This window comes from Meleagris gallopavo, chromosome 15, assembly GCF_905368555.1.
Source record: "Meleagris gallopavo chromosome 15, MGAL_WU_HG_1.1, whole genome shotgun sequence".
Classification (NCBI taxonomy): domain Eukaryota; kingdom Metazoa; phylum Chordata; class Aves; order Galliformes; family Phasianidae; genus Meleagris; species Meleagris gallopavo.
The window spans coordinates 8,742,448-8,766,527 of NC_139418.1; the positions used below are offsets into that span (position 1 = coordinate 8,742,448).

Genomic DNA, 24,080 nt, shown 5'->3' on the forward strand with positions numbered 1-24,080 from the left:
GCAGAGGGGAAGAGCAGGAGCTGCTCTTTGCACTGCCGGTAGCGGAGCAGACCCTCTCCCCGGGGCTCCCTCGATAAAACAGGGTGCCCCACCCGCACCACCACAGCGCGCACTGCTGAGGAGCGGCCCGCCACCGCGCCTTAAATACCTCTCCCCTCCCTCCCGCCCCCGCGCCTCATTGCCGTCACGTGACGGAGGAGGCCAGGCCCGGTGGTTTCCCATTGGCCAACGCAGAAGCGGGCGGCGATTGGCTGGTTTCGCCTCCCCCTCCCGTCCTTCCCACGTGAGGGGGGCGAGTCACGCGATTTCCGGGAACCCGTCAGGAAGGGACATAAACAAAACAAACCCCAAAGCCGCATGGAGGGTCCGGGCCGGAGCGCGCGGGGCGGCGCCCCCTGCTGAGCCCCGACCTCTCGGTGAGTGCGGGGGGCGGCGGGCGGCGGCTTCGCGGAACCTGGCCCCGGCCGGCAGCTGCGCCCCGAAGGGGAGGGAGGGCAGCGCGGAGGGCTCCAGGGAGCTCCGCGTCCGCCGGCCGCCGCCAGCCCGGCCTTCTGATGAAGGGAGCCGCGTCGTCTCGGCGGAGGAGAGGCGGTGTTAAGGGGGGGTGGCGGCGTGCGACGGGCAGGGGGCTCCGGCACGCGGGAAAAGGGGTGTGTCTGCCCGGCGCCGGGAGCAGAGGAGCGGTGCCGGTGGCGAGCTTACAGCCGCCGCAGAGCTCGGCTGCCGGGGGGTGTGGCTGCGGGCCGGGGGTGCCCACGTCCGCCTGCACGGCTGGGGGAGGTGGCACCCGGAGGGCTCCGAGCGGGGCTGCGGGGCGCGGGCTCGGCGGTGGCTGTTGGCGGTGGCGGGGTGGAAGGGAGCGCTGCAGAGTGTCGGGGGGCGGAGGTGCTTTCCTCGCTCCTCGGAGCGGCTCCGGCCGTGAGCTGCGGGGCGGCTCGGCTTTCACCGCCCGGTGCCGAGCGGCAGTTGCGGCAGGACCCGGCTGCCCCTCCGGCCTCGCGGCCGCCTTCCCTTACGCTTTCACTTGTTGGAGCGCCCGGAGCGGGCCGCGGCTCTCCGCGCCTTCGGGCCGGCGTTGTCAGGCTACGGGGAGAGGCGGGGCGGGACCCCCCTGCTCGGCCGCAGGCTTTATGTAACCGCCGGGGGTGCCGCGGAGGTTCACCGCGGAGCGGCCCGACCTGGCTGCGGCCCCCGGGATGGGGCTCTGCCCCTCGGGCTGAGGGCCGCGAGCCCCGGGGAGGGCAGCCCCCAGCCCCTTGGAGGGCAGTGGGGCGGAGGCAGCCCCCGCGTCGGGCAAAGGGAGAGCTCCGCGCCCCTCCCGCCGCAGGTAGGAAGGATCGGCGGCGCCCCGCGGGGAGGCGGTGCGGAACCGGCGCGGCCTGGAGGCGCGGGGCCGCCGCGGTCCCCTCAGGAGCGGCGGAAGGGGGTTTGTTTACATGTTGCCTCAACCTAGCTTGAAAGGGCCGCTGGGCGAGTGAGTGGCGTGAGCGGCGGCCAGTGGGAAAGAGAGTCCCGGAGGCGCGAGCCAATGAGCGGACGGGGAGGGCGGGGCGGGACGGCGGCCGGGTTAGGCTGCGCTCGGCTCCGGCTGGTGGGGCGGCCATGTTGGCGGGGAGGTGTGTTAGTGGGTCAGGGGCGGGTGCGCGGCGGGGCTGGGGCCGCCCTGAGCGGGCAGCCGAGCGGGGCGAGGTGCGCTGCGCTCCGCCTCCGGGAGTTCCCCGCTTCTGTGGGCTCTGTGCGGGCAGCGGCGGCCCGGAGCTCGGTGTCGGTCGGGCACCCGCCCCTATAAGCCGGTTCCTGTGGGCTCCTGCGGTCCGTTTATGAGCTCCAGCGCTGGGTTCCCCCAGGCGAATCGGGCCGGGCTCGTTACCGACCCGGCACTTCATGTTCCCATTCCCAGCCGCTGTGCCTGGTGTCCCTCCGTAGCCACGTCCGTGGCATTGCTCAGGGCAGCGCCTTGCAGAGCTGCTCAGACATCAAAGATAATTTAATGGCTCCAGTTCAATCTGTCACGCTCCAATATAAACACGTGTTCGTTTTCAGGCTTCCCCATACATCCCGCTGAGCAGTGCCAATCTGTCAGCAACAGCAGCTGAAATGTTGCCAGTTGAGAGCAGTTTGTTGAAATCAAACAAGAAAACAGAACCAGGTTCTGGTAGAGTTAGCTTTCTAACGTCTTAAAGTATTTTAAAGAAAGAGGGTTAAGCTTTGGCCGAGAGTCCTTTACCCAAGTGGCTGCTTAGCATCTCTGTGCGTCAGTTATCATTCAGCATATGTTCCATGAACAGACACTTAGAAACTTTGGGTTTTACTTTTGGCACCTTAAATGAGGAACTGGACTTCTGTAGAGGAAATAGGTTAGAATCATAGAATAGAAACATAGAATCTTTAATGCTGGAAGAGATCGTAGAGTCATAGAATGGCCTGGATTGGAAGGGACCCATAAGGATCACTGTGTGCAACCCCCGGCTCTACACAGCATTACCTAAAATCCAAACCCCGTGTCTGAGGGCATTGTCCAAACACTGCCTGATTTCCAGCAGCTCAGGGCCGTGCCCGCTGCCCTGGGCAGCCCGTTCTATGCCCACTGCATTCTGGTGCGGAACCTTTCCCTCTCCCCCACATGCCCTCCCCTGGCACTGCTCCCTGCTGTTCCCTCAGGCCCTGTCACAGAGAGCAGAGATCAGCGCTGCTCCCTGTAAGGAGCTGCAGCCACCATGAGCCTCCCCTCAGCTCCTCTGCTCTGGGCTGAGCAAATGCAGGGACCTCAGCTGCCTCTCATACATCTAAGACCTCTTAAGATCATAAAGTCCAACCATCAAACCAACACCACCATTGGTTTAGCAGAAAAGATTTCTCGTCAAAATCAGTGCTCAGCAATAGTTCTTTTCAGAGCTCTCTCAGAGAGCTCATATGCTGCTTTGTGGCAATTAGCTCACAGCAAAAGAATTGCTCTGCGTTTGGTAGGAGTGCTACCTACTGAGGAGAGAGATCTGCTGCAGAGGCATTTAGATGCTGAACATCTCACTGTGGTTTTCCAAATACTGAGAGCTGAAAAAAAACCCTTTTTGAAGCACAGAGGTTGGAAGTTCCTTCAGAATTAACAGGAATTAATTGGGAATAAATAGAAGCTTGTGTCTGACTGATAGCATGGTATGAACAAGTGAATCCATTGATTTGGGTTCCTGTGACTTGCATGTCTGTATTAAGTGGTTTGTGAAATCTAACTAAAGGATCATTTAAAATAAAAGTTTTAAAAAGGAGTGCTTGAAAGTTGGTGTTGCCTTGAAAATTAAGCTGGAAAGTTTCGGGAAATCTTAGCTTTTAGGATTCAGATCCTGCAGTAATACCTTCCTTCATTATGTTATGGTAAGAAAAGAATCCTTCTCCTGTTTTAGAACCTTTCCATTGGTGTGTGACTGTGTTGGCTGATGGTATTGCTGTCTGATTTCTGATTTGCCCTTCTTGTTTCATCTTTTAGCTATAAAAGGTTTTTTAAATGAAGGACGTCAGTATAATTCTGTCAAGTGTAACATGCTGCATTTCCCACTCTTGGCCCCAGAGTAATAATAAAATCTCAGTCTTTGTTCCAGAACGTACAGAAAAGCCACTGCTTCTAATAGAACATATCATTCTGGGCACAGCTGCTATAAAATACATAGGTTCAGTATAGTTGCATACATGTTTTATTTTTAAATCACTTTTGTGCCTCTTGCACTGTGATCAGTTATTGGCATTGCTTATTTGTTTATGCAGTCATGCTGATCTGGAATACCCCTCCGCAGTGAGGTGCCCGGGGCGTGGGAGGGTGCAGTGATCCCAGCAGTGCAGTGCTGTTCTTTTTGGTAACTCAGCTCCTTGACCTGCAGTGCTGCATGTGCGGTTGGAGCCGGGAGGTTCTGTGTAGCTGTTTTGCTTTGAGGTCCTGAAGTCTGTCTGCTCTGGGCTGGAGCTGAAACATAACGTGAGGGGAAGATCAGTAGAGGAAAGGGAATGAAGACAGGGAAGCAGCAGCTTCCTGCCCTGAAAGGAAGAGGCTTTAACAGAAGTGAAACAGTCTTTGTATCTTCACTTCTTTTAAAAGGCAACACTATCAGACTTAGGATCTGCATGTCTTGGGCAGCTGTTATTTATTCTCCGGGATACAAAAGGCAAAAAGCATAATGTCTGAGGTGCTAGCACTGCGTTTTAATGCAAAAACATGACTGTGGAGGTGGTGGTGCTTTGCTGGGTGAGCGGGGAACGACGCTGGGACGGGCAGAAGCTCAGGACTTACAGACGGTCTTTTCTCAACTGCTACCATAAAAAGCTTCAAAAAAAAAAAACAAACAACCAAACCAAAGTGACCCTCTGAGCAGCTTTGTGGTAGGGAGAAAAGGAAACGTGTTGGGTTTTGTGTTTTCTTTTAAGTCTGGTTAACAACTGAAGATTAATGTAGAAATAAGGGGAAAAAAAAACCAACCCAAGAATGTTAGACGGAAACAAAACTAAGAAAAATATGTTCTGCGCTTGAAGGCTGCACTGAGCAGAGTATGTTCTGTAATAGGAAACAGACTGGCACAAAGTGTGACAGGAAAAAAAGTTCGAAGAGAAGCGGAGAACCTGGTGCTCCTCTTTCTGAAGCATCTCCATACAACGAAAGCCGCCTGGTACGTAATCGCTCCTCTGGTACACCTGGCAGAGGTTGTGTGCCTTCTCTGAGCTGAGTTTGGCTCTGAATGCTGTAGCCCAGCACTGACAGGCTCTCATGACGTGCTTTTTATTGTTGTTATTACTTGCATGAAAAATGTAACTGTGACAAACGGCGCTGTGTGATGCACAGCTACTGCCATGGAAAGTGTAATTGTTGGCGTAAGGTGCTTGCAACAAGCATTTAGCTGCTGTGATAACAGGCACCGTGCAGTCAATAAAATGGTATAGCTGCGCTCTGCGTGCTTTTCACAATGCACATCTGAATTGAGACAGAAATAGCAACTTCGGTTATACCGGCGGTACGAATGATTCATACAGGTGGCTGGGGAGGACTTTCGGACTCATCAAGCTGTAAGGTAGCATTTTGGGTTTTTTTCTTATAGGGGCTTCTCTGGAGATACATTGTAGTTGCTGGAGGTGTTTTCCTCATCTGGGGAAATGGCACATAATGGTAAGTGCCATCTGTCTCCTTAATGCTGCATGTTTCGAGTTTAGGTCCTGCTGTTTGCCAGTTTAAAGACAGCTTCATCAGTAATGACCTGTAATGAGCCTGGCATCAGAGCTTTGAAATTGAGGCTTCCCGGGCACTGTGGGACCTCTGTTAGGCTGTTCTGAAGGTGCATTTCCAAACAGTAAATAAAAATATGGAGGATTTTTACTAGGATTTGGCCTTAGATTAAAGAATTATTAACTCTATAGAGCAATTTAGAGTTACTTTTTGACTACTTCTGGAGGTTTTATCCAAGCATGAGCGTTGTATATATGCGTGCCTCCATCACCACCCTTGGTTCCTAAATGTTCAGTGGAAGCAGGCATTCCCAAGGCATCCTGCCCTTTCCCATGCTCAGGTCCATGAGCCAGCACTGGGCTGCACCACCTCCACCCACTGCATGGCCGTGGGGCAGCCATGGGATTTCACCCACGTCGCCCCGCATGTGGGAGAGGCCAACGGAAGGCATTAATGAAAGTTGTCCTAAAGTAGAAATTCCTGCTGTATTTGTCTTTGGTAGTATTGCTGTTGAGCTCTGCTGCAGATTGTGTACTCCACTCAAATCTCATAGGTGATACAACAACCTGCAGAGTTTCCATCGCAGGCTTTTCAGAGTTTGCAGCTGTGTTCCCTGCCTTACATGCTCGTTTGACCTGAGAGAACATGCAGTGCTGTAAGGTTGTAGCCAGATAAGTTCAGGGAGAGTAAAAGGTATTTTGAACATTTAATCTTTGTTTTCAGGGCTTGGAAACACCCCTAGATCTCCCTTGTCCTGACTCCTGGCAGCATTTGTTCGTTGGTGAGATCAGTGCCAGTAACAGTTAAGTTTAATTCCCTTTTTGTAGCTGTGTATAAAGGACAGTGGAATTTCTGGAGGGATGTGTTCTGACCAAGACATAGCAGTAAGTGGTAATGACGAAGCAAACTTCTCCTTTCGTTCCCCCATGTATCACGCAGTGGCAGAATGGATGGATGGCCTGCCATATGAATGCAGATGTTGTGGCTGTGACCTGGTGCTGGCACCAGCAGCATCCATCTGATGTGCTACTGAAAAGACGTTGATCTGCAGCTCTCTATGGAAAGAAAGGAGGGTGCTGCTAATGTATTAAATCTGATATCTTTCACACCTCTTTCCCTGCATATGGGAAAATAGTCCGTTCGTTTTAAGAAGCAGCTCCTTTCTCCAGCATTAGGCCGGGCTGCAAAGTGCATTTGTCATTCATGCCACATTTACAGCAGAGGAAGGACTGGTTTTGTGGCTGTGTAGCCTTTGCTGTGCAGAGGAAGACGGGGTTGTTTAGGCACGTTGCCCTGGGATGCAAGCCTAGCTTTTAAATGTCATTTTAAGATGAGTAAAAGGAGTTCCCTGGAAGCCTTAGAGCAAAAGGAAGATCTGGTCAGAAGGAGCTGGCTCTTAATGGACACAGGACCCTACGCAGGAGCAGCGTGCCTTGGCAGCAGGAGCTCGGTTTTATTGAGAGCTGTAATTTGTGCATGACTGGACATGCAGCTTTTGTTTTCTTCTTTGTGCTCTGATATTTGAAAAGCAATATGTTTTGATGAGTAAAGATGGTTTTTGCACAGTATCTGATAGAATATATGCTGAATTTAACAAAATAGCTGAGATACTATCTGAGAGCAGGAATAACCTCCGCCATGTGCGGGTGGGAGGAGGTGGCTCGGCGGTGTAGAACACTTCTATTTTGCTGTTTGTTTTTCACAGTAAGCAGATAAACATAGCCTGAGCAGATTGCACTGAACTGGCCCAGGAGCAACGTCTGGCGAGGAATTCTGTTCAGAGAAACAAATGTATTTTCACTGTTAACGCTGAAAAACCATGCACACGTGGTGCTGCTGCTTTGGGATTGTGGTCCTCTGACAGTTTTTTCTTAAAGACACTTTACACAGGGGTCGGGATATCACAGGAAAGCAAGGCAATAGGAAAACAGACTCCATGAAGCCAATGTAGTTACATTAGATACTAATTTGATACCACGGATTCTCTCTTCCTTCCTGTCCTTCCTTCCTTCCTTACCACATTTTTCTACTTCCTGTGACTTGTTCTGTTGGGCAGTTGTCTCTTCCTTTCCTACACTTCTGGACAGTGTGCTTGCTTGCTGCAATCCCTCTGCCGCTAGATGTTGCTGTGCGAGTGATTGATAGAATCTTATCTGAAGCTGGATGGATTAAACTTTTAAGAAAAGGAGGAGCTTTGTTACTGGAGCAGTATTACTGCCTGTTCTGAAACTAATATTTGAAACTAATATTGTCTGAGACAATTTTAGACTTTATTGGCTCACTTGTAATAGTCAGAAAGGTTGTTAATCTCTTTTGTGTCCCCAGCAGTATGCTAGTCATTATTTCCAATTAGGCAGGCTTTTCTTTTCATATGTCTGTAGAGTTCGTGGTGTTGGTAGTGAGGAAAAAAGGCACTGGAATGTAACTCAGTCAAAAAGGTTTTTGCAGAATCTCTGTCACACCTGTGCCCTTTCATTTGGTGAAAAATGGCAGGGGAGAAAACCATTGTACATTCAAGCATGAGGAATAATCACTGTTTGGGAGAATTTTTGTCTTTAGTTCACTTAGGCAGTTTTTTAAGGCCTATCTTTTTGGTGATGGAGCACTTTCCTCATTGGAGTTTGCTCTGTTTATTCTACACAGAAAACCACAAATAGAAGAGCTCCATAAGAGTGAACTGAAGTTACCATAAGAAAAATTTCATTACATGGATTGTGTAAACTCACTGAGACTGAGGTAAAGCTGGAAAGAAATCTACAAGTGAATAAAACAAGAAGTTTGGAATTGGATTTGGGGAATCTGGGCTTGGAAATGCCTCAGGTAAGTCTGGAATGTTATGATCGTAAATACCATTGCTTTCGTATTAAAAAACAAAATGGAAAAAGCATACAAGCAAATTTGACTGGCATCAACGGGGAGAAATTAGGAGAGACTGAACAGTATGTAGTTTTTAGCGTCCTGGTGGTGTCTGTGGTGGAAGCTGTGGGGCTGCTCTTGGTGCTGTATTTGTTCACGCAGTGATAATCAGCCAAGCTGTCTTCTGGATGGGGTGGCTTCCTGAAGAAGTGCCCTTTCTTACTGCAGTGGTTCTCACAGCAGCAATTGAAGGACTTCCTGCAGTACAATGTTTCTCCATTTCCAACCCTCAGGGCCAGTTTGTCTAGAAGAGAAATGGAGGTCTGGAATTGAATGTAGCAGAGACGTGCTTTGTATCACCTGTTTGCCTAGTCATCCTGCATAGTGTTTCTTTGCAAAGTTCTGCTTTGTTCTTAGGAGAGACAACACTCTTGATTTAATTACACTTTGCTACTGTTACAGTCTCAGGTGGAAGCTTTACAAGTTCTGAGGGTTCTAAAACCAGCCAACACCGCTCTAGTACACAGTGACCCGTACTGGGGTGAAGGCCTTGCAAGCAGGTAGTGCCTCTTGGTCCTCCCAGGTCTTGCCAGTACTCCCTCTCCTCTTCTGCAAATGCTGATGTATCCCTAATCTTGGCAAACTAAGATTTTCAAACTGACAAAATAGAATTCTAATCTGTAAGGTAAATACCTTCCAGATGCAAGTAGAGCACAAGTTCAGACAATTGGATAAAATAGCAATACTCATGTTTTATTGAAGTAAAGAATATGCTTTTCTTTATGATATGCTTTTCTTTATGATATGATTCTCTATCAATTTTGTTGTAGCCCAGTGTGAGTGGAATGGACCCTCCTTTTGGAGATGCCTTTCGGAGCCATGTGTTTTCAGAACAGACTCTGATGAGCACAGACCTCTTGGCAAGCAGTTCAGATCCAGACTTCATGTATGAACTGGTAGGCCCACTTTCTGTGTGCACATACCTCCTTCTTCTTGACTAACACTCTGAGTTCATGTAGTAATAAAGGGGTATTTGCTCAGGAACGCTGGGTGGTTATTCATTACTGCTTACTATGACTGGGGAAGAGCCAAACTGCTTGTTAAAGCTGGCTATCAGGAGGGGCTTGGTACATAAGTATCAAATGGAGCTGTTTTGTTGTTACGTTGTGGTGAGGGAGACTCTTCTTTACAAACCATCTTTTCTTCAAGAGCACTTATGTGCTACTTCACTCAAGTTGTGGATGTGGGGGAAGCAAAATAAAAGTTGACTCATGAGCTGTTCACAATAGCACTTGTTTTTTCCTGCATGGAAAGTGAAAGGTAGCTCACTGTTGATTGTTGATGTTGATGAGCTTGGAATGAATTTTTCCAGGCATTGGTAAACTTGAGCAATTTCTATTATTCACATACCAAAGTTTGGCCTAGATTAATGGAAACTAGAACATGTTGCCTGTGATGTTTTTCATGTTTTAAGTACACGGATATTGGTCCTATTCTAGTTTCTAATGACCAGTGTAATAGCAGAAAAAGAATCAAGGGGTATTTGAGTTGTATCTGTAGCAACCTTTCCCCAAGGATCTGCTGCTGAACCAGGGAAACTGGGCTCCAGTCTGACCCTCAGAGGAAGTTGTTAGTTGGAAGTTGAGATATCTTCGTATCACTATCTTACTCTTCACTTGAATTAGGCTTACCACATAAGTTTAAGTAGAGGACAGAGATGATTTGATACTACTTTTCTATCTTAATTTTGACTTGTCTTATGTTGCACAGGACAGAGAAATGGACTACCAGCAAAGCTCCAGAGACAACTTACTTTCAATGGAGGACTGCAAAGACCTTGAGAACTTAGAGTCTTTTACAGACATCCTGGACAAAGAAGCTGCTTTCACCTCAAAGTGGGAGCAGTGGGACACGTACTGTGAAGACTTAACTAAATACACTAAACTAACCAGCTGTGACATTTGGGGAACAAAAGAGGTGGATTATTTGGGCCTTGATGACTTTTCAAGCCCATACCAAGATGAAGAGGTGATAAGCAAAACACCGACTCTGGCTCAGCTTAACAGTGAGGACTCCCAACCTGTTTCAGATTCACTCTATTATCCTGATTCACTCTTTAGTGTAAAACAAAACCCTTTAAATTCTCTGTTACCTGGAAAAAAAATTGCTAGTAGAGCAGCGGCCCCAGTCTGTTCCTCCAAGAATGTTCAGGCTGAGGCACCTTTGTCGGACTATGTTCAGAAGGCTAGCAAACCTGCCACACAGCCTGCTTCCAGTACACAAATCATGGTGAAGACCAGTGTGTACAATAATGAAAAGGTGAACATTCATGTTGAATGTAAAGACTATGTTAAAAAGGCAAAAGTAAAAATCAATCCTTTACCACAGAGCAGACCAGTGCTGAGCCAGACACATCCAGACGCAGCAAAGGAAAATACCTGTTACTGTGGTGCTGTAGCAAAGAGACAAGAAATAAAAGAGTCCCCACACAGTCACTGTACGCCTCCTATTTTGCCTTTTAAAGAGACTCAAGAACTGCTCCTCAGAGCACCCCAGGAAACTCCAGGACTTGTTGTGGGGGAGAGCAGCCTTTCTGCCAGCACATCAGTGTCAGATTCATCACAGAAAAAAGAAGAGCACAACTATTCTCTTTTTGTAACAGACAGTGTGGGTGAACAGTCGGCCAAAGGAGACCCTGAAGAAGATGATGAGGATGAGGAAGATATTGAAGATGAGGATCATGATGAAGGATTTGGCAGTGAGCATGAGCTATCTGAAAATGATGACGAGGAAGAAGATTATGAGGATGATAAAGATGATGACATCAGTGATACTTTCTCAGAACCAGGTACCAGCAATGTCGGGGTTTGTTAATATTGAGGTCAATGAATTTATCTGCCAAGAGGGAAAGAATGCTTTTGAATGCTTTGTAGTTAGAGATTAACACTTAAAATCTGATGAATGTTCAGAATTTATAAGTGCTTTTCCCAATGTAATTAACGAAAATGACACAAGGCCTTTGTTTTCCCTGTTTTGGGAAGAAAAAAAAAAAAGCATAAATGGTGGTCATACAGCAGAAGTCACAATAGGCAATACAGAAGATTGAGTTTGTAGCCAGAGGTCATAGAGCAACTACCTGCAATTGTTTTCTCCCTTTTTGTGGTTTGATGATAGGATGTGCAGAGCTTTCTAGTGCTTCAGTGGGCTGTGCTAAGGTTGTATCTCTTGATAGCTGGCACAAAATCATAGCCTGTGTGAAAGTGTTTCCTAATTATTTAAGTGCTTCTGTGGTTACAGAACCATTACTTGGTGGTTTTCAACAGTGATATCTAGTGAGTCTTTGAAGAATATGGAATACTTCTCTTCTGTGAGGGGAAATGGAGCATTAACACCAAAAATGAAAGCTAACCTTTATCTAGAAGGTAGCAAAGTGGCAGCGTTTTATGAAAAGAAAATCTACAGGGACAGGACTGTAACCAAGTATTTGCTTAATTGTAGAAAGTATTATTATATTCACATTTTATAAATGCTCTTTAGTAGAGTATAAGAATTAAGGCATTGAGACATTTGGCAATGTGCAACACTGGGGGGGAAAGAGAAACAGCTGAACTACTCCCTTTTTAAAAGCAGCAGCTTCCCTGAAGCATACTGTTCTTTGTCATAAAGAACTCTCTGATTAAATTATTTTCTAAGTAGATCTCCTGAGCTGGTGTTAAACTTGTTAAGTATTGTGCTCTTTATGCTACTTTTTCATGTACACAAGGCATATATATTAGCATTTTAAAATCTCTTCTTCCCTTCTTCTGAATTGAACTCTGTACTGTCTGAGGTTTGAGTAGCTATTAAAGCTCTGTGCTGATTGCTGTGCCACGCAGCACTTTGCAGCCCGCAGAGGTTTGTTGCACAGAACAGCTGGAAATCTTGAGAAAGAGATGCATGAAAATGCTGGGCTTTCAGCTGGTGGAATTACATTAACTACTTGCTGTTTGTTCAAATCCTGATGACAAGCTCTCGCCTTCTAAACAAAACCACGTGCTGCACTGCAGTAAGCAAAGAGCAGTAAGCAAAGAGCTTGGCTTGCACGAGTCCATGAAGCCTTTCACCGCGAGTACAGTGGTATTATAAGAAAGCATCAGCAGATGTTTTTGATACATTAGGAGGTAATGTCTCCAGGTATTTTAATTATGTCACTCGCACTCTTATGTTTTACCTTTGCAGTAGAGGTAAATACTGTGGAGTAAGCTTCTAAAAAAGGGCATGGCTCTGGGATACTTAACCTTTCATGCTTTCATTGAAACCAAAGTCAGTTACTAAATTTAGAGTGAAGATAGGACAAAAACTGTGTGTTTGCTGACCTTCTGATATGCGTATTTTAGACACAGATGGCTTTGGTTTATTCTTTTTGTTTTGGGAATGCATGATACACTTTCTTGAAGCACTGGAGTTAGTAGTGAGGAAATACATAGGTACGTTGAACTTCAGGGACGTGGGAAAAATAACTAAAAGTGTTAGTGGATGGTAGCAAAGTTTGTGTTATTACTGGGATACAGATATAGTAGTTTTGGTCCAGCTAATTTGTTATGGGAGTGATAAGCCTGGGCCTGTTTCAGCACTTAAACTTTGTTTGCCATTACTGGTATTTTCACTGTCTAATTTAGTTGCAATTTATGTAAATGACTGCTTCTGCTAACAGGTAGTCCAGTGATTCCAGAAATGAGAGATGCAGCAGTTAATCCAGTTGTCAGAAGCTCTGGGGAAGAGAATTAAGGGGAGATGTCTCTATAGAGACAAGGAGATGCCATCGTGTGAAGTTCTGCTGTGTGTTTGGGTGCTGTGCTGCCAGCTGGGGCTCTGGGAGGGATTTGAGGGAAGTCACAATGGTTAAATAGTAACGAGAAGAGGGTTTTTTGGGTTTGCTTTGGCGGAGTTCTTTTTGCAGTTAATCTGGTACAATGCAGAGATGTCAGTCCTGTTCTCTCTCTTTCTTAATTCAACCCTGGCGAATTCTAATCTAAAACCTTGGGTTGTGAGCAAAGATTTTTAGGAGTAGCTTGCTAAGGGCTTGAAAAGTAAATACAGGAATTGTTTCAGATTTCACAGAAGCTCGTCCAAGAAGGTGAGAATGCTCATATTTGCTAGGAGGAGAATTCAGGGAGGATGGATGCAGTGCAGAAGAGCTAAATGGATTTGTTGCACTGCTGTGTGTTACAGAGTAGGGCAGGACATTGTGCACGGGGCTGCTCCATGTAACTGTGAAATGGTAGCAGGTCAGTGTTAGACTTGCAAGGCAGGATGCATTAAGTCAACATATTTCAAATAGCCAACTTAATTGTGGTTTGAACAAGCAAGCAGGAAGTCTTGGTTTTAACCTCATTTTACGTTTGTACACATCAGCTCTTAAAGAGATTTGTTTTCATTGATTGGCTTAATTCTGCATTATCACGAAGTTGGACTGAATTTATACCTGCCTATATAATGAGTTACATTGCTTGACATGTTTTGTAGGTGGAAGGTAAGGAAGAGCAATTGGATATTTACGTCAAACAGCATTTGGGTCAAAGGAAATTACAATTAGAAATATCTGTGGTACTTGAAACTATATTTAATGTAAATCACCACAATCACTTTGACTCTACAAGAAAAAAAAAAAAGTGTTCTATAAAACATATTTTGTTGTTTGATTTTTCCTTTAAAACACTGTCCTGTCAATAAACCAGAGAATCAAACAAGTTTAGAAGTGGTTGCATCCTTCTGTGTGCCATTCATGGTTGGGTTATGAGCTGAGGGAGAGTCAAACCAAAGCAAGAAAGTTTGTTTTTCTTCTTTTAGCTGCTTTCTCAAGTGCAAACAGTCTAATTGTATGGACTGTTGTAAAATAAGGAAAGCTTTTACCATAAAGAAGGCATTCTTTGTGCTGCTGCTCAGAGATAGTGCAGAGCTGAAGCATATAGGCCCAATACAAATTGCACATAGAGTCCGTTCAGCGCTTGGGTTTTCCTGAAGCTTCATCAGTGTATGTGATATTTGAAGTCTGTTATTTTTTAACTAACTGTGAAGTGTGATAAAGCATTTTAGTACAAAAGGCAATGCTGTATATTTTTTCTTACCTTAGTACAGGGTGTATTTGTTTTCTAAAGCATAAGTAGGATTTTAAATACTACATTTTGTGTTAATACAGGTAGGGTGTAACCATTTATGCAGTGTGATAGTGTCATCACTGCTTCCGTATACTTTAAGAACAACTTGTCATATCAAGTGCATTATAATACATCTCTCAAATCTTGTATAACTTTATCATGGTTCATTTGTCTTCATCCCACTGAAGACATGAAGAAATTGAACAGGTTGTCTTTAATCCCTTCCATTTAGATGTTCTTTTCTTGTGGAATTGGGTCCATTCCCCATTCCTTCATTCTAATAGAGATGGATAGTGTGATTTATTTCCCAGGGGTATATGAGTTCAACGTAGAGCTTAAGGTAAAGCAAGAGTTTTGCTTTATTTATTAACCTTTTGCTAATCCATCTTTATTTTTTTAATCCACTTCTATTTCTATGCTTTTGATTGGAGATTAATTAAAATGTGGGGGAGAGTTAGGATTATGTTTCTGCTATTTAATGGAGAACACTAAAAGTGGAGGAATACTTTCCAACAGCTGTTGTCTGTACAGCAGTGAGATGGTGGGGAGAAGAGCAGCAGAGCTCAAGGGGTCAAGAACCAGACGGGGCTCCCTGTATGTGAAACATTTGTCTCCATTCAACTGATGAAGCACCATCACTGCCTCGGCGTCTGTCCCTGGTTTTAAAGCAAATACCCAGCAGTAGCTGAGGCTGAAAACTAAGCAGAGGAGATAATGTGATACAGGCCATCTTTGCATGTTTGAGTTTAACACTTGGTCCACGGTGAAAGGGCTAGGAACTGCCTTACAAACATTACATGAACGATGCAATGCATTCTTTTAGGGTATGAAAATGATTCTGTGGAGGATTTAAAAGAAATGACTGCAATAACCTCTCGAAAAAGAGGCAAGCGAAGATACTTCTGGGAGTACAGCGAGCAGCTGACGCCATCCCAGCAGGAAAGGATGCTGCGGCCATCGGAGTGGGACCGAGATACATTACCAAGTAACATGTACCAGAAGAACGGTCTGCACCACGGTAAGAACAGAGTCCTAGTTACAAGTCACAGTCTGTCACACTGGCACCTTCAATAGCCAAGCTTCTCCACCTGAAATTGTGATTCCGCTCACAAGATTTGACCATGAAAATAAATCACTAAAACACTGCAAGTCTGTTGCTCGATTAGCTGAGTTCTGTGCTGTGTCCAAGGAAGGCACAGTGAATGTGCAGTAATAACATTCAGTGTGGTTTCTTCCAGAGGAGGTGGATGAATTGAGACTTGTAACTTCCAAAGGCTTCCAGTGGAAACCCCAGGAGTTCAGAATTTTCTCAGTGTGGTACTGTAAACATCAGGGATAGGTCTCATGACTGATACTTGCCCCAGGCTGTTACACAGATTCAGTCTTGCTTTTGTTAAAGTAAGCTGCAAGTGGCCTGAGGTGCAAAGTTCAGGTTAACTGCAGAGTGAACTAAAGGACAGGCAGGCAATAACCCGGAGCTCTCTCCTGTTCTTCTTCCCTCCTTGTTCCTCCCACCCGTGTCAGTGCGATACAGTGGAGCAGTTACTTTTCTGTGAATACCCTATTTATTTAAAATACCCTCACAGGAACTTAGCCCAGTTGTTCTAATCACTGTTTTATTCCCATGACTTTCTGATTACCAACTTGCTCTACTTTAAACACAGCTAACGTTATTGAGAACAAGTCGCTCATAGGAATAATATTTGTTTTCTTGTCACAGGACATCTTTTGTAGGCTTGTTCCATTGATTGTGGCTCTGAAGGAAAAAAATTAAGCCGACTTCCCTGATTGTAATGTTATATTCCCTTACAAGTGAAAATTATCTTTAACATTGCAGTTTAACTTCAGATAAATGAACAGATTTTTGTATTTATTTTATAGATTTTCTTTTTTCTGGGAAGGAAACTTTTCTTTTTCATGTGCTTGATTTTTACATGCTTATCTTGTAGTCAAATAACAATGCTTAAAGCCTCTATCACTACTCATTGTTATGAAGCTTATATCTATATTTGTTATGGAATAACAGATAAACAGCACTTAAGGACTCAGTCTCACTAGGCACTTGTAGGAGCAAATGCCCTTTAATGATGCTGAATTATCAGCTCTCTAATAAATAATTCTGGAGCAGGTTTTGTCAGTTTATTATCACTTGCATGCGAGTATCTGCAACCACTGGCATTTTTAAGAGAAATCTAAAAAAAAACGCAGCAGTAGCAAAAGATCTTAATAAGGATTTTGTCTTGCATGCAAATTTTCTCCATGAAACCTGCTCTTAAATAGCTTCGAATAGATCTAAGGAGGGTTGCCAGCCTTTATGTGGGTCATCAGTACTGAGTCTCTAGAGCCTCTCATAATGCAGAACTTTCAGAATAAGATTATTTAGGAATTTAATCAAGTTTACTATCCAAGAGATATGCTGGCTGAACATATGAAATAGTAAGTTACCGATGGGGCAAAATGCCTGGCTTTGAACTTGTGATGTACATTTTTCAGCACAGTTGTTTGCATATGGTCCATCACATCAAGTACATTTCTTGCCCAGTCAGCAGTATTTGCTCTTATCTGATCTGGATATAATACGAATTGTACAAAGCAGTTTGTCTGGAAATGCTTTTCCTATTGTGAAAGGCCACAGAGATCGCATTATGCCAGACCATTCTCTTGTGACAAACAGTGGAACTTAAACTGCACCAAAAATGATACATATTTAAGAACGTTTTTTCGTAGGTTTGCATGCACGTTGTGTCACTTGCCACCCAATTTTCTGCATATTCAACACAGGTAAATATGCAGCAAAGAAGTCACGGAGGACTGATGTAGAAGACCTGACTCCCAATCCCAAAAAACTTCTACAGATCGGTAATGAGCTGCGGAAGCTGAATAAGGTGATCAGTGACCTGACGCCAGTCAGCGAACTTCCCTTAACTGCCAGACCAAGGTCAAGAAAAGAAAAGAACAAGCTGGCTTCCAGGTAACATATTAGTTAACACTCATTGGAGGGGTAAATTTGCATTACTACAGCGTGCGAGTAAGGCTAATTTTTGTCTTGAGATCCTGCTTTGCTGTGGCAGTCCCTATTGATGGGTTTTTTACCCATTTATCAAAAAGCAGGGCAGCTGGCACTGTGGAGATGTAGTTTACCTGTTCCTTAGCAGGTAATAATGATATACTTTGACTGGAAGCTGTCTTACGTAGCTGCAAGGCAAATCATTGTTACAGTAGTAAATCCACAAATGTAAGCAAATACAAGTAGTAGCATGCTTGAAGTGAAGATGAGTGAGTAGATACATGTCTGGGAGCATTGGTTGCTAAGTTGGTGTGGCTAACTGGAACAGATGCTCTTAGTATTCTGGAACATTTGTTAAAATGTTCTAATTCTTCCACTCTTCTTGCTATAGGGCTTGTAGACTAAAGAAGAAAGCCCAGTATGAAGCCAATAAAGTAAAACTCTGGGGTCTCAACACAGAATATGGTAAATACAACTCTTCACATGTTAGTTTTTCTTATGTTCTTAAGGCAAGTCTGTGTTATCAGTGTGTGCACAACTAAGCATCTCTTTTGTTCCTGGGCAAATGCAGTGTATGTCTAACCCAGGTTTTTTCTTTGCAGATAATTTGCTGTTTGTGATCAACTCCATTAAACAAGAAATTGTTAATCGAGTGCAGATGCCTAAAGATGATAGAGGAGTCAACATGGAGCAAAGGTTGAACATACTTATTAAAGATACTCTTGGTAAGCAGAATATCTAATGTATTCACCTGTATGTGAAGAGACGTCATCTGTGGTATGATAGGTCACAAACAACTTCTGGAATAGAGAAAGGAAGCACTTCCTCATTGCAGCTGTAACCAAACCTTCTCTTTGGTTACTGACCAGAACGTTCATTCATTGGCTTTGTGTCACTTCTGGGAATGTAAAATGCATATAATTAGTAGTAACCTTACAGTGCATTTTCTTACCCTCTGTTTTCAGGACTTCCTGTAGCTGGACAGACATCAGAATTTGTGAATCAAGTGTTAGAGAAGACTGCAGAAGGAGACCCCACAGGTGGCCTTGTAGGATTACGAATACCAATGTCAAAAGTTTAAGACATGACTTCACCTGTTCTCATTGCTCACATTCTTCCTGTGTTGTCAAGTACTTCACTGTAAATTGCATTCTGGTCTGCATGTCAGTTTAGCATTATGTAAACACTTACGATTAGGTTCCATTATTTTTAAACAACAGCGTAGAAAAAAAAAAATCAAAGCATGGAATAAAATGCCTAGTAGCATTTTTGGAGCATAAATTAGATAGTTCTAAAGCTGCTTTGAGATTGCGTTCAGAGATGAGGGTTCTTTTTAAAATTAAGTTCTAGGACCAGACTTACCACTTTTGTTTTAGAAGCAAAACCATATTTTTGCTAGTAAAATTTTTTTAGCGTATGCCGGACGTAGTGGCAGGTTTATGCTCCTAGCAAAACAAGAGGAAGCATTTTTTTATAAAGGTGACAATTCAGTTTTTTTCGTTGTTGTTTTTGTATTTGTTCTTGTTTGCTGTTTTGAAATAATTGGATTTCCTTTGTTCCTCTTAAAAACAGTAAGCTTTCTTTGCAACCATTAACTTGTACATAGCACACGTGGCTTCAGAGCTGGTGTGCCATATAAACTTTAATTTTTCTGAGCTTAATATAGTATTTAAATGTCTGTGCAAGCAGGAGAAAAAAAAAGTATATTCTTTGTGCCTTGTATTTTGAGGGGAGAGCTATCAGTGTAAGCTGGTAAAGTTTTGTATGAAGAAAACCCCGAGGGGAAAAAAAACCAAGATGTACAGATGGTGAGATTATAGGTTTTAATGTATTTGTTCCAGCTCTTAAAATTTTTGAATGTATATAGGAATATGTTGAAAATGTAGATATATGCCACAGAGTCTATGTATTGTATAAAAGATGGCTCTAGAAAACTCAATTTCGGTACTTTGGCCGGAAGAAAACATATACTTGCACATTAATGCGATTGTTTATTTTTGTACCAAAGACAAATGCAACTGATATGGCGAACTGCCAGTCTAAGTAAAGTTTTGCACAGCTTATATGATACTGTACTGAATGTAAAAACAAATGAAAAAAAAAAAAAGAAAAAAAAAATTACAAGGTCAGGGTTAGGGATCTTACTGAACTGTGAATTTTTTTGTTTGGGTCCAATTATCTACAGAAGGAGCATTCATACATAACAAAATTATTTTGCTGTTCTTGTAGTTCGCTTCCATGGTAGATAAGTTGGTGGCCGTCTCGGAGTCTTTAAATCTTTTTTCTCTGCACTTACTGTAGGAGATTTTAATATATTTGGATTTTAGTAAGCTATTGGTAAAATAGTTTTCAACTTTGAGAATTTAAAGAAATATTTAGCTTGTTGTAGTATACTTCCAACAAACAACCAAAATAAAATTATTTTTATTGTAATGTGTATATATGTAAAGAGAAAAAAGAGCTACAGATATCTAATTCCTTAGTTGCCACTTTTCCAGTTGATGTATTATTATGCATGTGATGTTTCCAAGGATCAACACAGGCTTCAAACAAAACAAGACAAAAAAAAAATTTATAGACTTTTATATTTTTGTACAGGTATTTCAAAACTAGCTTCTTCAAACTTATATGTGACTTATTCTTGTTAATTCAGTAGTTTCTATGATTGGGAAATATTAACACAGTTCTTATTTGCTCTTCTGCTAATAAGAGTTGGCTTTGTAGTCAGTGTTAACGTACAGATAAAAAGCTTTAGCCCTTGATGAAAGTCCTTTATCTCAAGGCAAGATCATTCTCTGGTTTCATGGACCCCCTTTTCCTCCCCGTTCTTTCTCTCCCTATTTAAAATGACAGAACACTGTTTACTGAAAATAGAAATACCAAATATTTTCAAATGTAGCTGCTGAAAAAAAATGCAAAGTCCATGAAGGCTTTCTCCCCACTCCCTTTGGGGAATCTCTCCACTTCGTATCTAGTTTGTCTGTGTTTGTACTGTGATTCCTTTTTGTTATATGTAGGTTATTTTTATATCCAAGCTTGTACTATAAAAAAGTCTGTAATAGTGCAGTGAGAGTCGCAGAGGAAGGTGGCAGTCCTGCCACATGCTGGTGAGTGTGCACACAGCTTACCTTGTATCTAAATATTTTGGAAGACTCAAAAGGGAGGAGGAGGCCAAAATACCACTACTGAGCTGTACAGAAAGTTTTTCCTTCACGAGTCTGAACAAATACCCAGAGCAATTTAGGCAAAACTTTGTAAATCCACTTAAGATTTGCAAAATCAGAGCGGACTTTGGGTGTTCTTATTGCTCTCGCAGTGAGGTGAGAGTCGGCTGCTGCTTTACACAGTGGGTCAGATGTATTCCTATTGTAAGCATTGCCAATGTTACACTTATTCCAGAGATGCATACTGCCCATAAAACCCCGACAAAGAATGTTTCTTGTGAAGATAAGGCCATGTCTGTGCAAAGACTCGAACACAGTCGTTCCTTTCTGATGATGGTGTTACCGCACTGCTGCGACAGCAGAGCTCCTTTTGCTCCAGCAGAACCACGTAGGCGAGGCGGCGTTCCTAAACGTTACGAGCAGTTTTGCAATCAGGTAAAAACTTTTGTGACAAATTGAACTGACAAGGTATCAGAAAGCCCCTACTGCTCAGAAGTGCTGGGCAAATAGAACTTTATAGCTCTTTATTTTTATCTGAAAACCAGAATATGATTTTGGTCTAGCATTTCAAAGTAGACTTTGAATCTTTAGTGAATTCCATACCCTTGCATTTCAGTGTTTTCTATGTATTATTTTAAGTTAAAGCTTTTGAATAGTTGAGCTTTTTAATGTTGACACTTTATTTTGTACCTATTTATATGTATGTATATCTTAGAAAAGCACTTTGTTTAAAAAGGAAAAAAAAAAAAAAAAAAAAGAAACTGCGTTTTATATGATTCCTGCCACTTGCTGCTAACTCTGGGCTGGTCAGAATGCTGCAGCGATACTTGATATAAATAAAACCTGGCAGTAAAATGTAGAGTACAGATAAGACCTTTTGCTGGTTTAACTTTATCATAAAGGTGACATAGGCAAGCTGTGCAGCTTTACATTTTAACCAGGGGACTCTGTGGCATTTAAACCGTCTAGAAATGGTTGTACTTTAATGCCAGTAACAATCTGCTTCCTCTAGTGTCATTACAATATATACATTTAGTGTATACTTATCACAAACAAAGTCTTTTAAGGGTATAAAAACCAACAAATGTACATGTTCTGTTTTTTGGCAATTGTGGCATGCGTTTCTGGGTGATCTTTAGAGAAGACCATTTTCTAAAGATTTTCAGTGTTCATACATGGTATGTGGATCTTAATGAAGTCCTGGATTATTTTTTGTTTGTTTGTTTGTTTTTGAGTGTAGGCATTGTGAATATTCACTTTTAATCCTATATCCAAAAACAATTATACATCTTTGATTTAACACAAACAGAAGTTCTTCCTTTTTCTGATACACTGGATTCTCTAGGATTTGTTTCCATATTAAAAGCATGCTGTTATAACTGCTCTTGTTAAAATCTCGTCAGTCTGAACTTAGGTGCCACACTTTCTGACTCGATGGACTGCTTGTTCTACTGTACCATGTATGATTCTTGTCCTTTCCTACTTTCTTCATGAGAGATTATGATGTGGCTTTATATTGTGCCTTACTTGTACATCTAGAACTAAATGTTTTTCATTACCCTTGAACTCTTCAAGCCTAACCCCTCCAAAAGCGAATCTGAACTGGTAAAAGCATCCTGAAGAGAGTTTGGATAGATCTATTTTTATTTCTCTCAATAGCAGTTATTTTCTATTTATATGGATGACCAGTTTTTGAATGGCCTTGCAGAATGTGGGGGTGCTCACAAAGGGCATTTTTGAGCCCTGAACCCCTTTTTGCTAACACTTCTTTTATGGTTTGTTGAACACACTTACCGATATTTAGTGAGTTTTTTTCTTGGATGAGAGAGACTTATTAATAGAACTATTAGCTGTGGGTGGGCTGGATTTTCTTACCATGCCAGCTGAAGCGTGATTTCATGAAGCTTGCATTGCTGCAAAGTTGATGTGAGAGTTGGGCTCAGCTGTGTTCAGTCCCCGATCCTTTCTAGGTAGCAGACCCTTTGCCACTGTTAAATAAAGCTGGGAAAAAGTTGAAACCAGAAAAATCTAAAATCTGAATGGATGAAGGGTCTGTTAGCTGGCCTAAAAACATCCAGACACCTGGTGTCGTTTTTTCCTTTATCCAAAAAGGTCCCCTCCTGCCCAACATTTATCCAGTATTTGCCTTCATTAATAAAACAGCTTATTCATAAAATACAAAGAATGGATGTGCTTTTTTTTTTTTCATAAATGATTTAAATATAGCTATTTTTTAAAGCAAGAGGCTTTATCAGGAAAATTTTAAAGGGTTGTATATAAGTTGCCTTTAACAGAAATAGCAAATGCAGTTCTGTTCCTCTAACTTGCTTGCTAGTCTTCCTGAAATTCTGTTGAGGCGTAACCAGTCGTGTACCATGAATGTTAGGGTCTGTAGTTGGCCTTGAGACCTGAATTTTAAGAATGCATCTAACCATTATTTGAAGTTGGAGGCTTCAGTTGGAATTACCTAGTTAAGTGTGCTGCTAGATGTGGTCTTGGCTTATTGACATAGCCATGCCCTGAGCTGAGATCTGTTCTGTTTACCCCAGGGATCGTGTGAAGTACATTTCAGTTACCGCTTCGGTGACTGATTCTTTTTGTAACTGTATTAAGGGCATTAGTATGTCGAGAAAACACCACTCTTGAATATCTCCCAATACAAATTGGGATTCTTAAATGTCATTAATGAAAGATGGCACTTTTAGGCTTTATCTTCTTTGCAATATACAAAAGTATCTCTATCTTTGTCTGATTTACATTTCACAACATGCCATGCTTTTCCCCAGTGCTTCTCGCGTGTAGAAAAGGCGTGTGTGTGCACTGCATTGCAGCCCTCAGCCTCTCAGACATCTGTGAACTTCCACAAGAGTAAATGCTGGCAGTGCATTTATTGGCTTTCTAATGAGCAGTGGAGCTAAAAGTGGAACCAGAACTATCTTAAGCCACGCTGTTTTTTCATAAAATGAAAGGCTTTTTGGATAACACCACTGTTCCAAGGTTTTCCTGCGAGTAGTTGCTAGTTACGTGTCTGGGTAAGTCAAACTTGGGTGTTATCCATCTATAGAAGGAAAATGTCTGTGTTGGATTCAGTACTGACAAAAGCACAATCCACCCGAGGAAAACCTTTCGATCAAGAACCGACCCCGGGAGTAGCATTTAATTGTACTGATCTTTTGTATGATGTGGTCTCGTTTGAGTCAGCTGTCCCTCAGCACGTCTGTAAAACCTCACTGCTCAGTGTCTGTGCTCGGGTGAACCCGAGGGCTGGTGGCACATGGGGGGAAAAGGCGTTTCCAGCAGAATATGGCATCCTCCATCTCTGGCTTCCAGTGGGAGCTCAGAGAAACTCCATGAAAGTCTCGTCTCTGTTAGCAAATAAATTCTCCTGTTAAAAGCATGATCTGTTCAGAGTTGCAATGTTCGATGTCGGTTAATAGCTGTGCAGTTTTTATCTTTTTTTTTTTTTTTTTTTTCGAAAAGAGGCACAATCCTACGATTGACTTTGTTTACTGTCCCCCTCGATCCCTCGCACTTCTATTCGGACGCAAATTTCATCAATGTACGCAACATCCTTTGTAATTTAAAATAAAAATTGTGGAGGAAACACTGTCTCAAATCATGGCGTGTGTTTGTGTGTAGGGGGGCCTGGGGAGCCCTGGGGCCTTTTCCTTTTCCACACTGGAGGACTGGAGGACCCCGCCGCGGCGGGAGGGCCG

At 43.2% G+C, this 24,080-nt stretch overlaps 1 protein-coding gene across 5 annotated transcripts; it reads left to right on the plus strand.

Moving 5' to 3' along the window:
- Positions 1-264: 264 nt before the first annotated feature.
- On the plus strand, positions 265-23,980 carry CREBRF (CREB3 regulatory factor). 5 transcript variants are annotated; one of them, XM_010718959.4, is made up of 11 exons: positions 268-416; positions 4,547-4,649; positions 5,076-5,143; positions 7,844-8,020; positions 8,887-9,012; positions 9,827-10,904; positions 15,017-15,211; positions 16,975-17,164; positions 17,592-17,665; positions 17,803-17,925; positions 18,166-23,980. In XM_010718959.4, exons 4-11 carry the CDS (start codon positions 8,012-8,014, stop codon positions 18,279-18,281), a joined length of 1,911 nt encoding a protein of 636 aa, XP_010717261.1. In that variant the 5' UTR covers positions 268-416; positions 4,547-4,649; positions 5,076-5,143; positions 7,844-8,011; the 3' UTR covers positions 18,282-23,980. The 5 variants fall into 5 exon arrangements, with proteins under 5 accessions (XP_010717259.1, XP_010717261.1, XP_010717260.1 ...); XM_085236811.1 differs by lacking the exon at positions 268-416 and adding an exon at positions 1,625-3,369; XM_010718958.4 differs by lacking the exon at positions 5,076-5,143.
- The last annotated feature ends 100 nt before the right edge of the window (positions 23,981-24,080 follow it).

Bases quoted from the DNA above. Each gene is read 5' to 3' on its own strand.
- CREBRF (XM_010718957.4), top strand. The intron at 15,212-16,974 runs GTAAGAACAGAG...TATTCAACACAG, and splicing joins GAAGAACGGTCTGCACCACG to GTAAATATGCAGCAAAGAAG. The intron at 17,666-17,802 runs GTAAATACAACT...TTTTCTTTGCAG, and splicing joins GGGTCTCAACACAGAATATG to ATAATTTGCTGTTTGTGATC.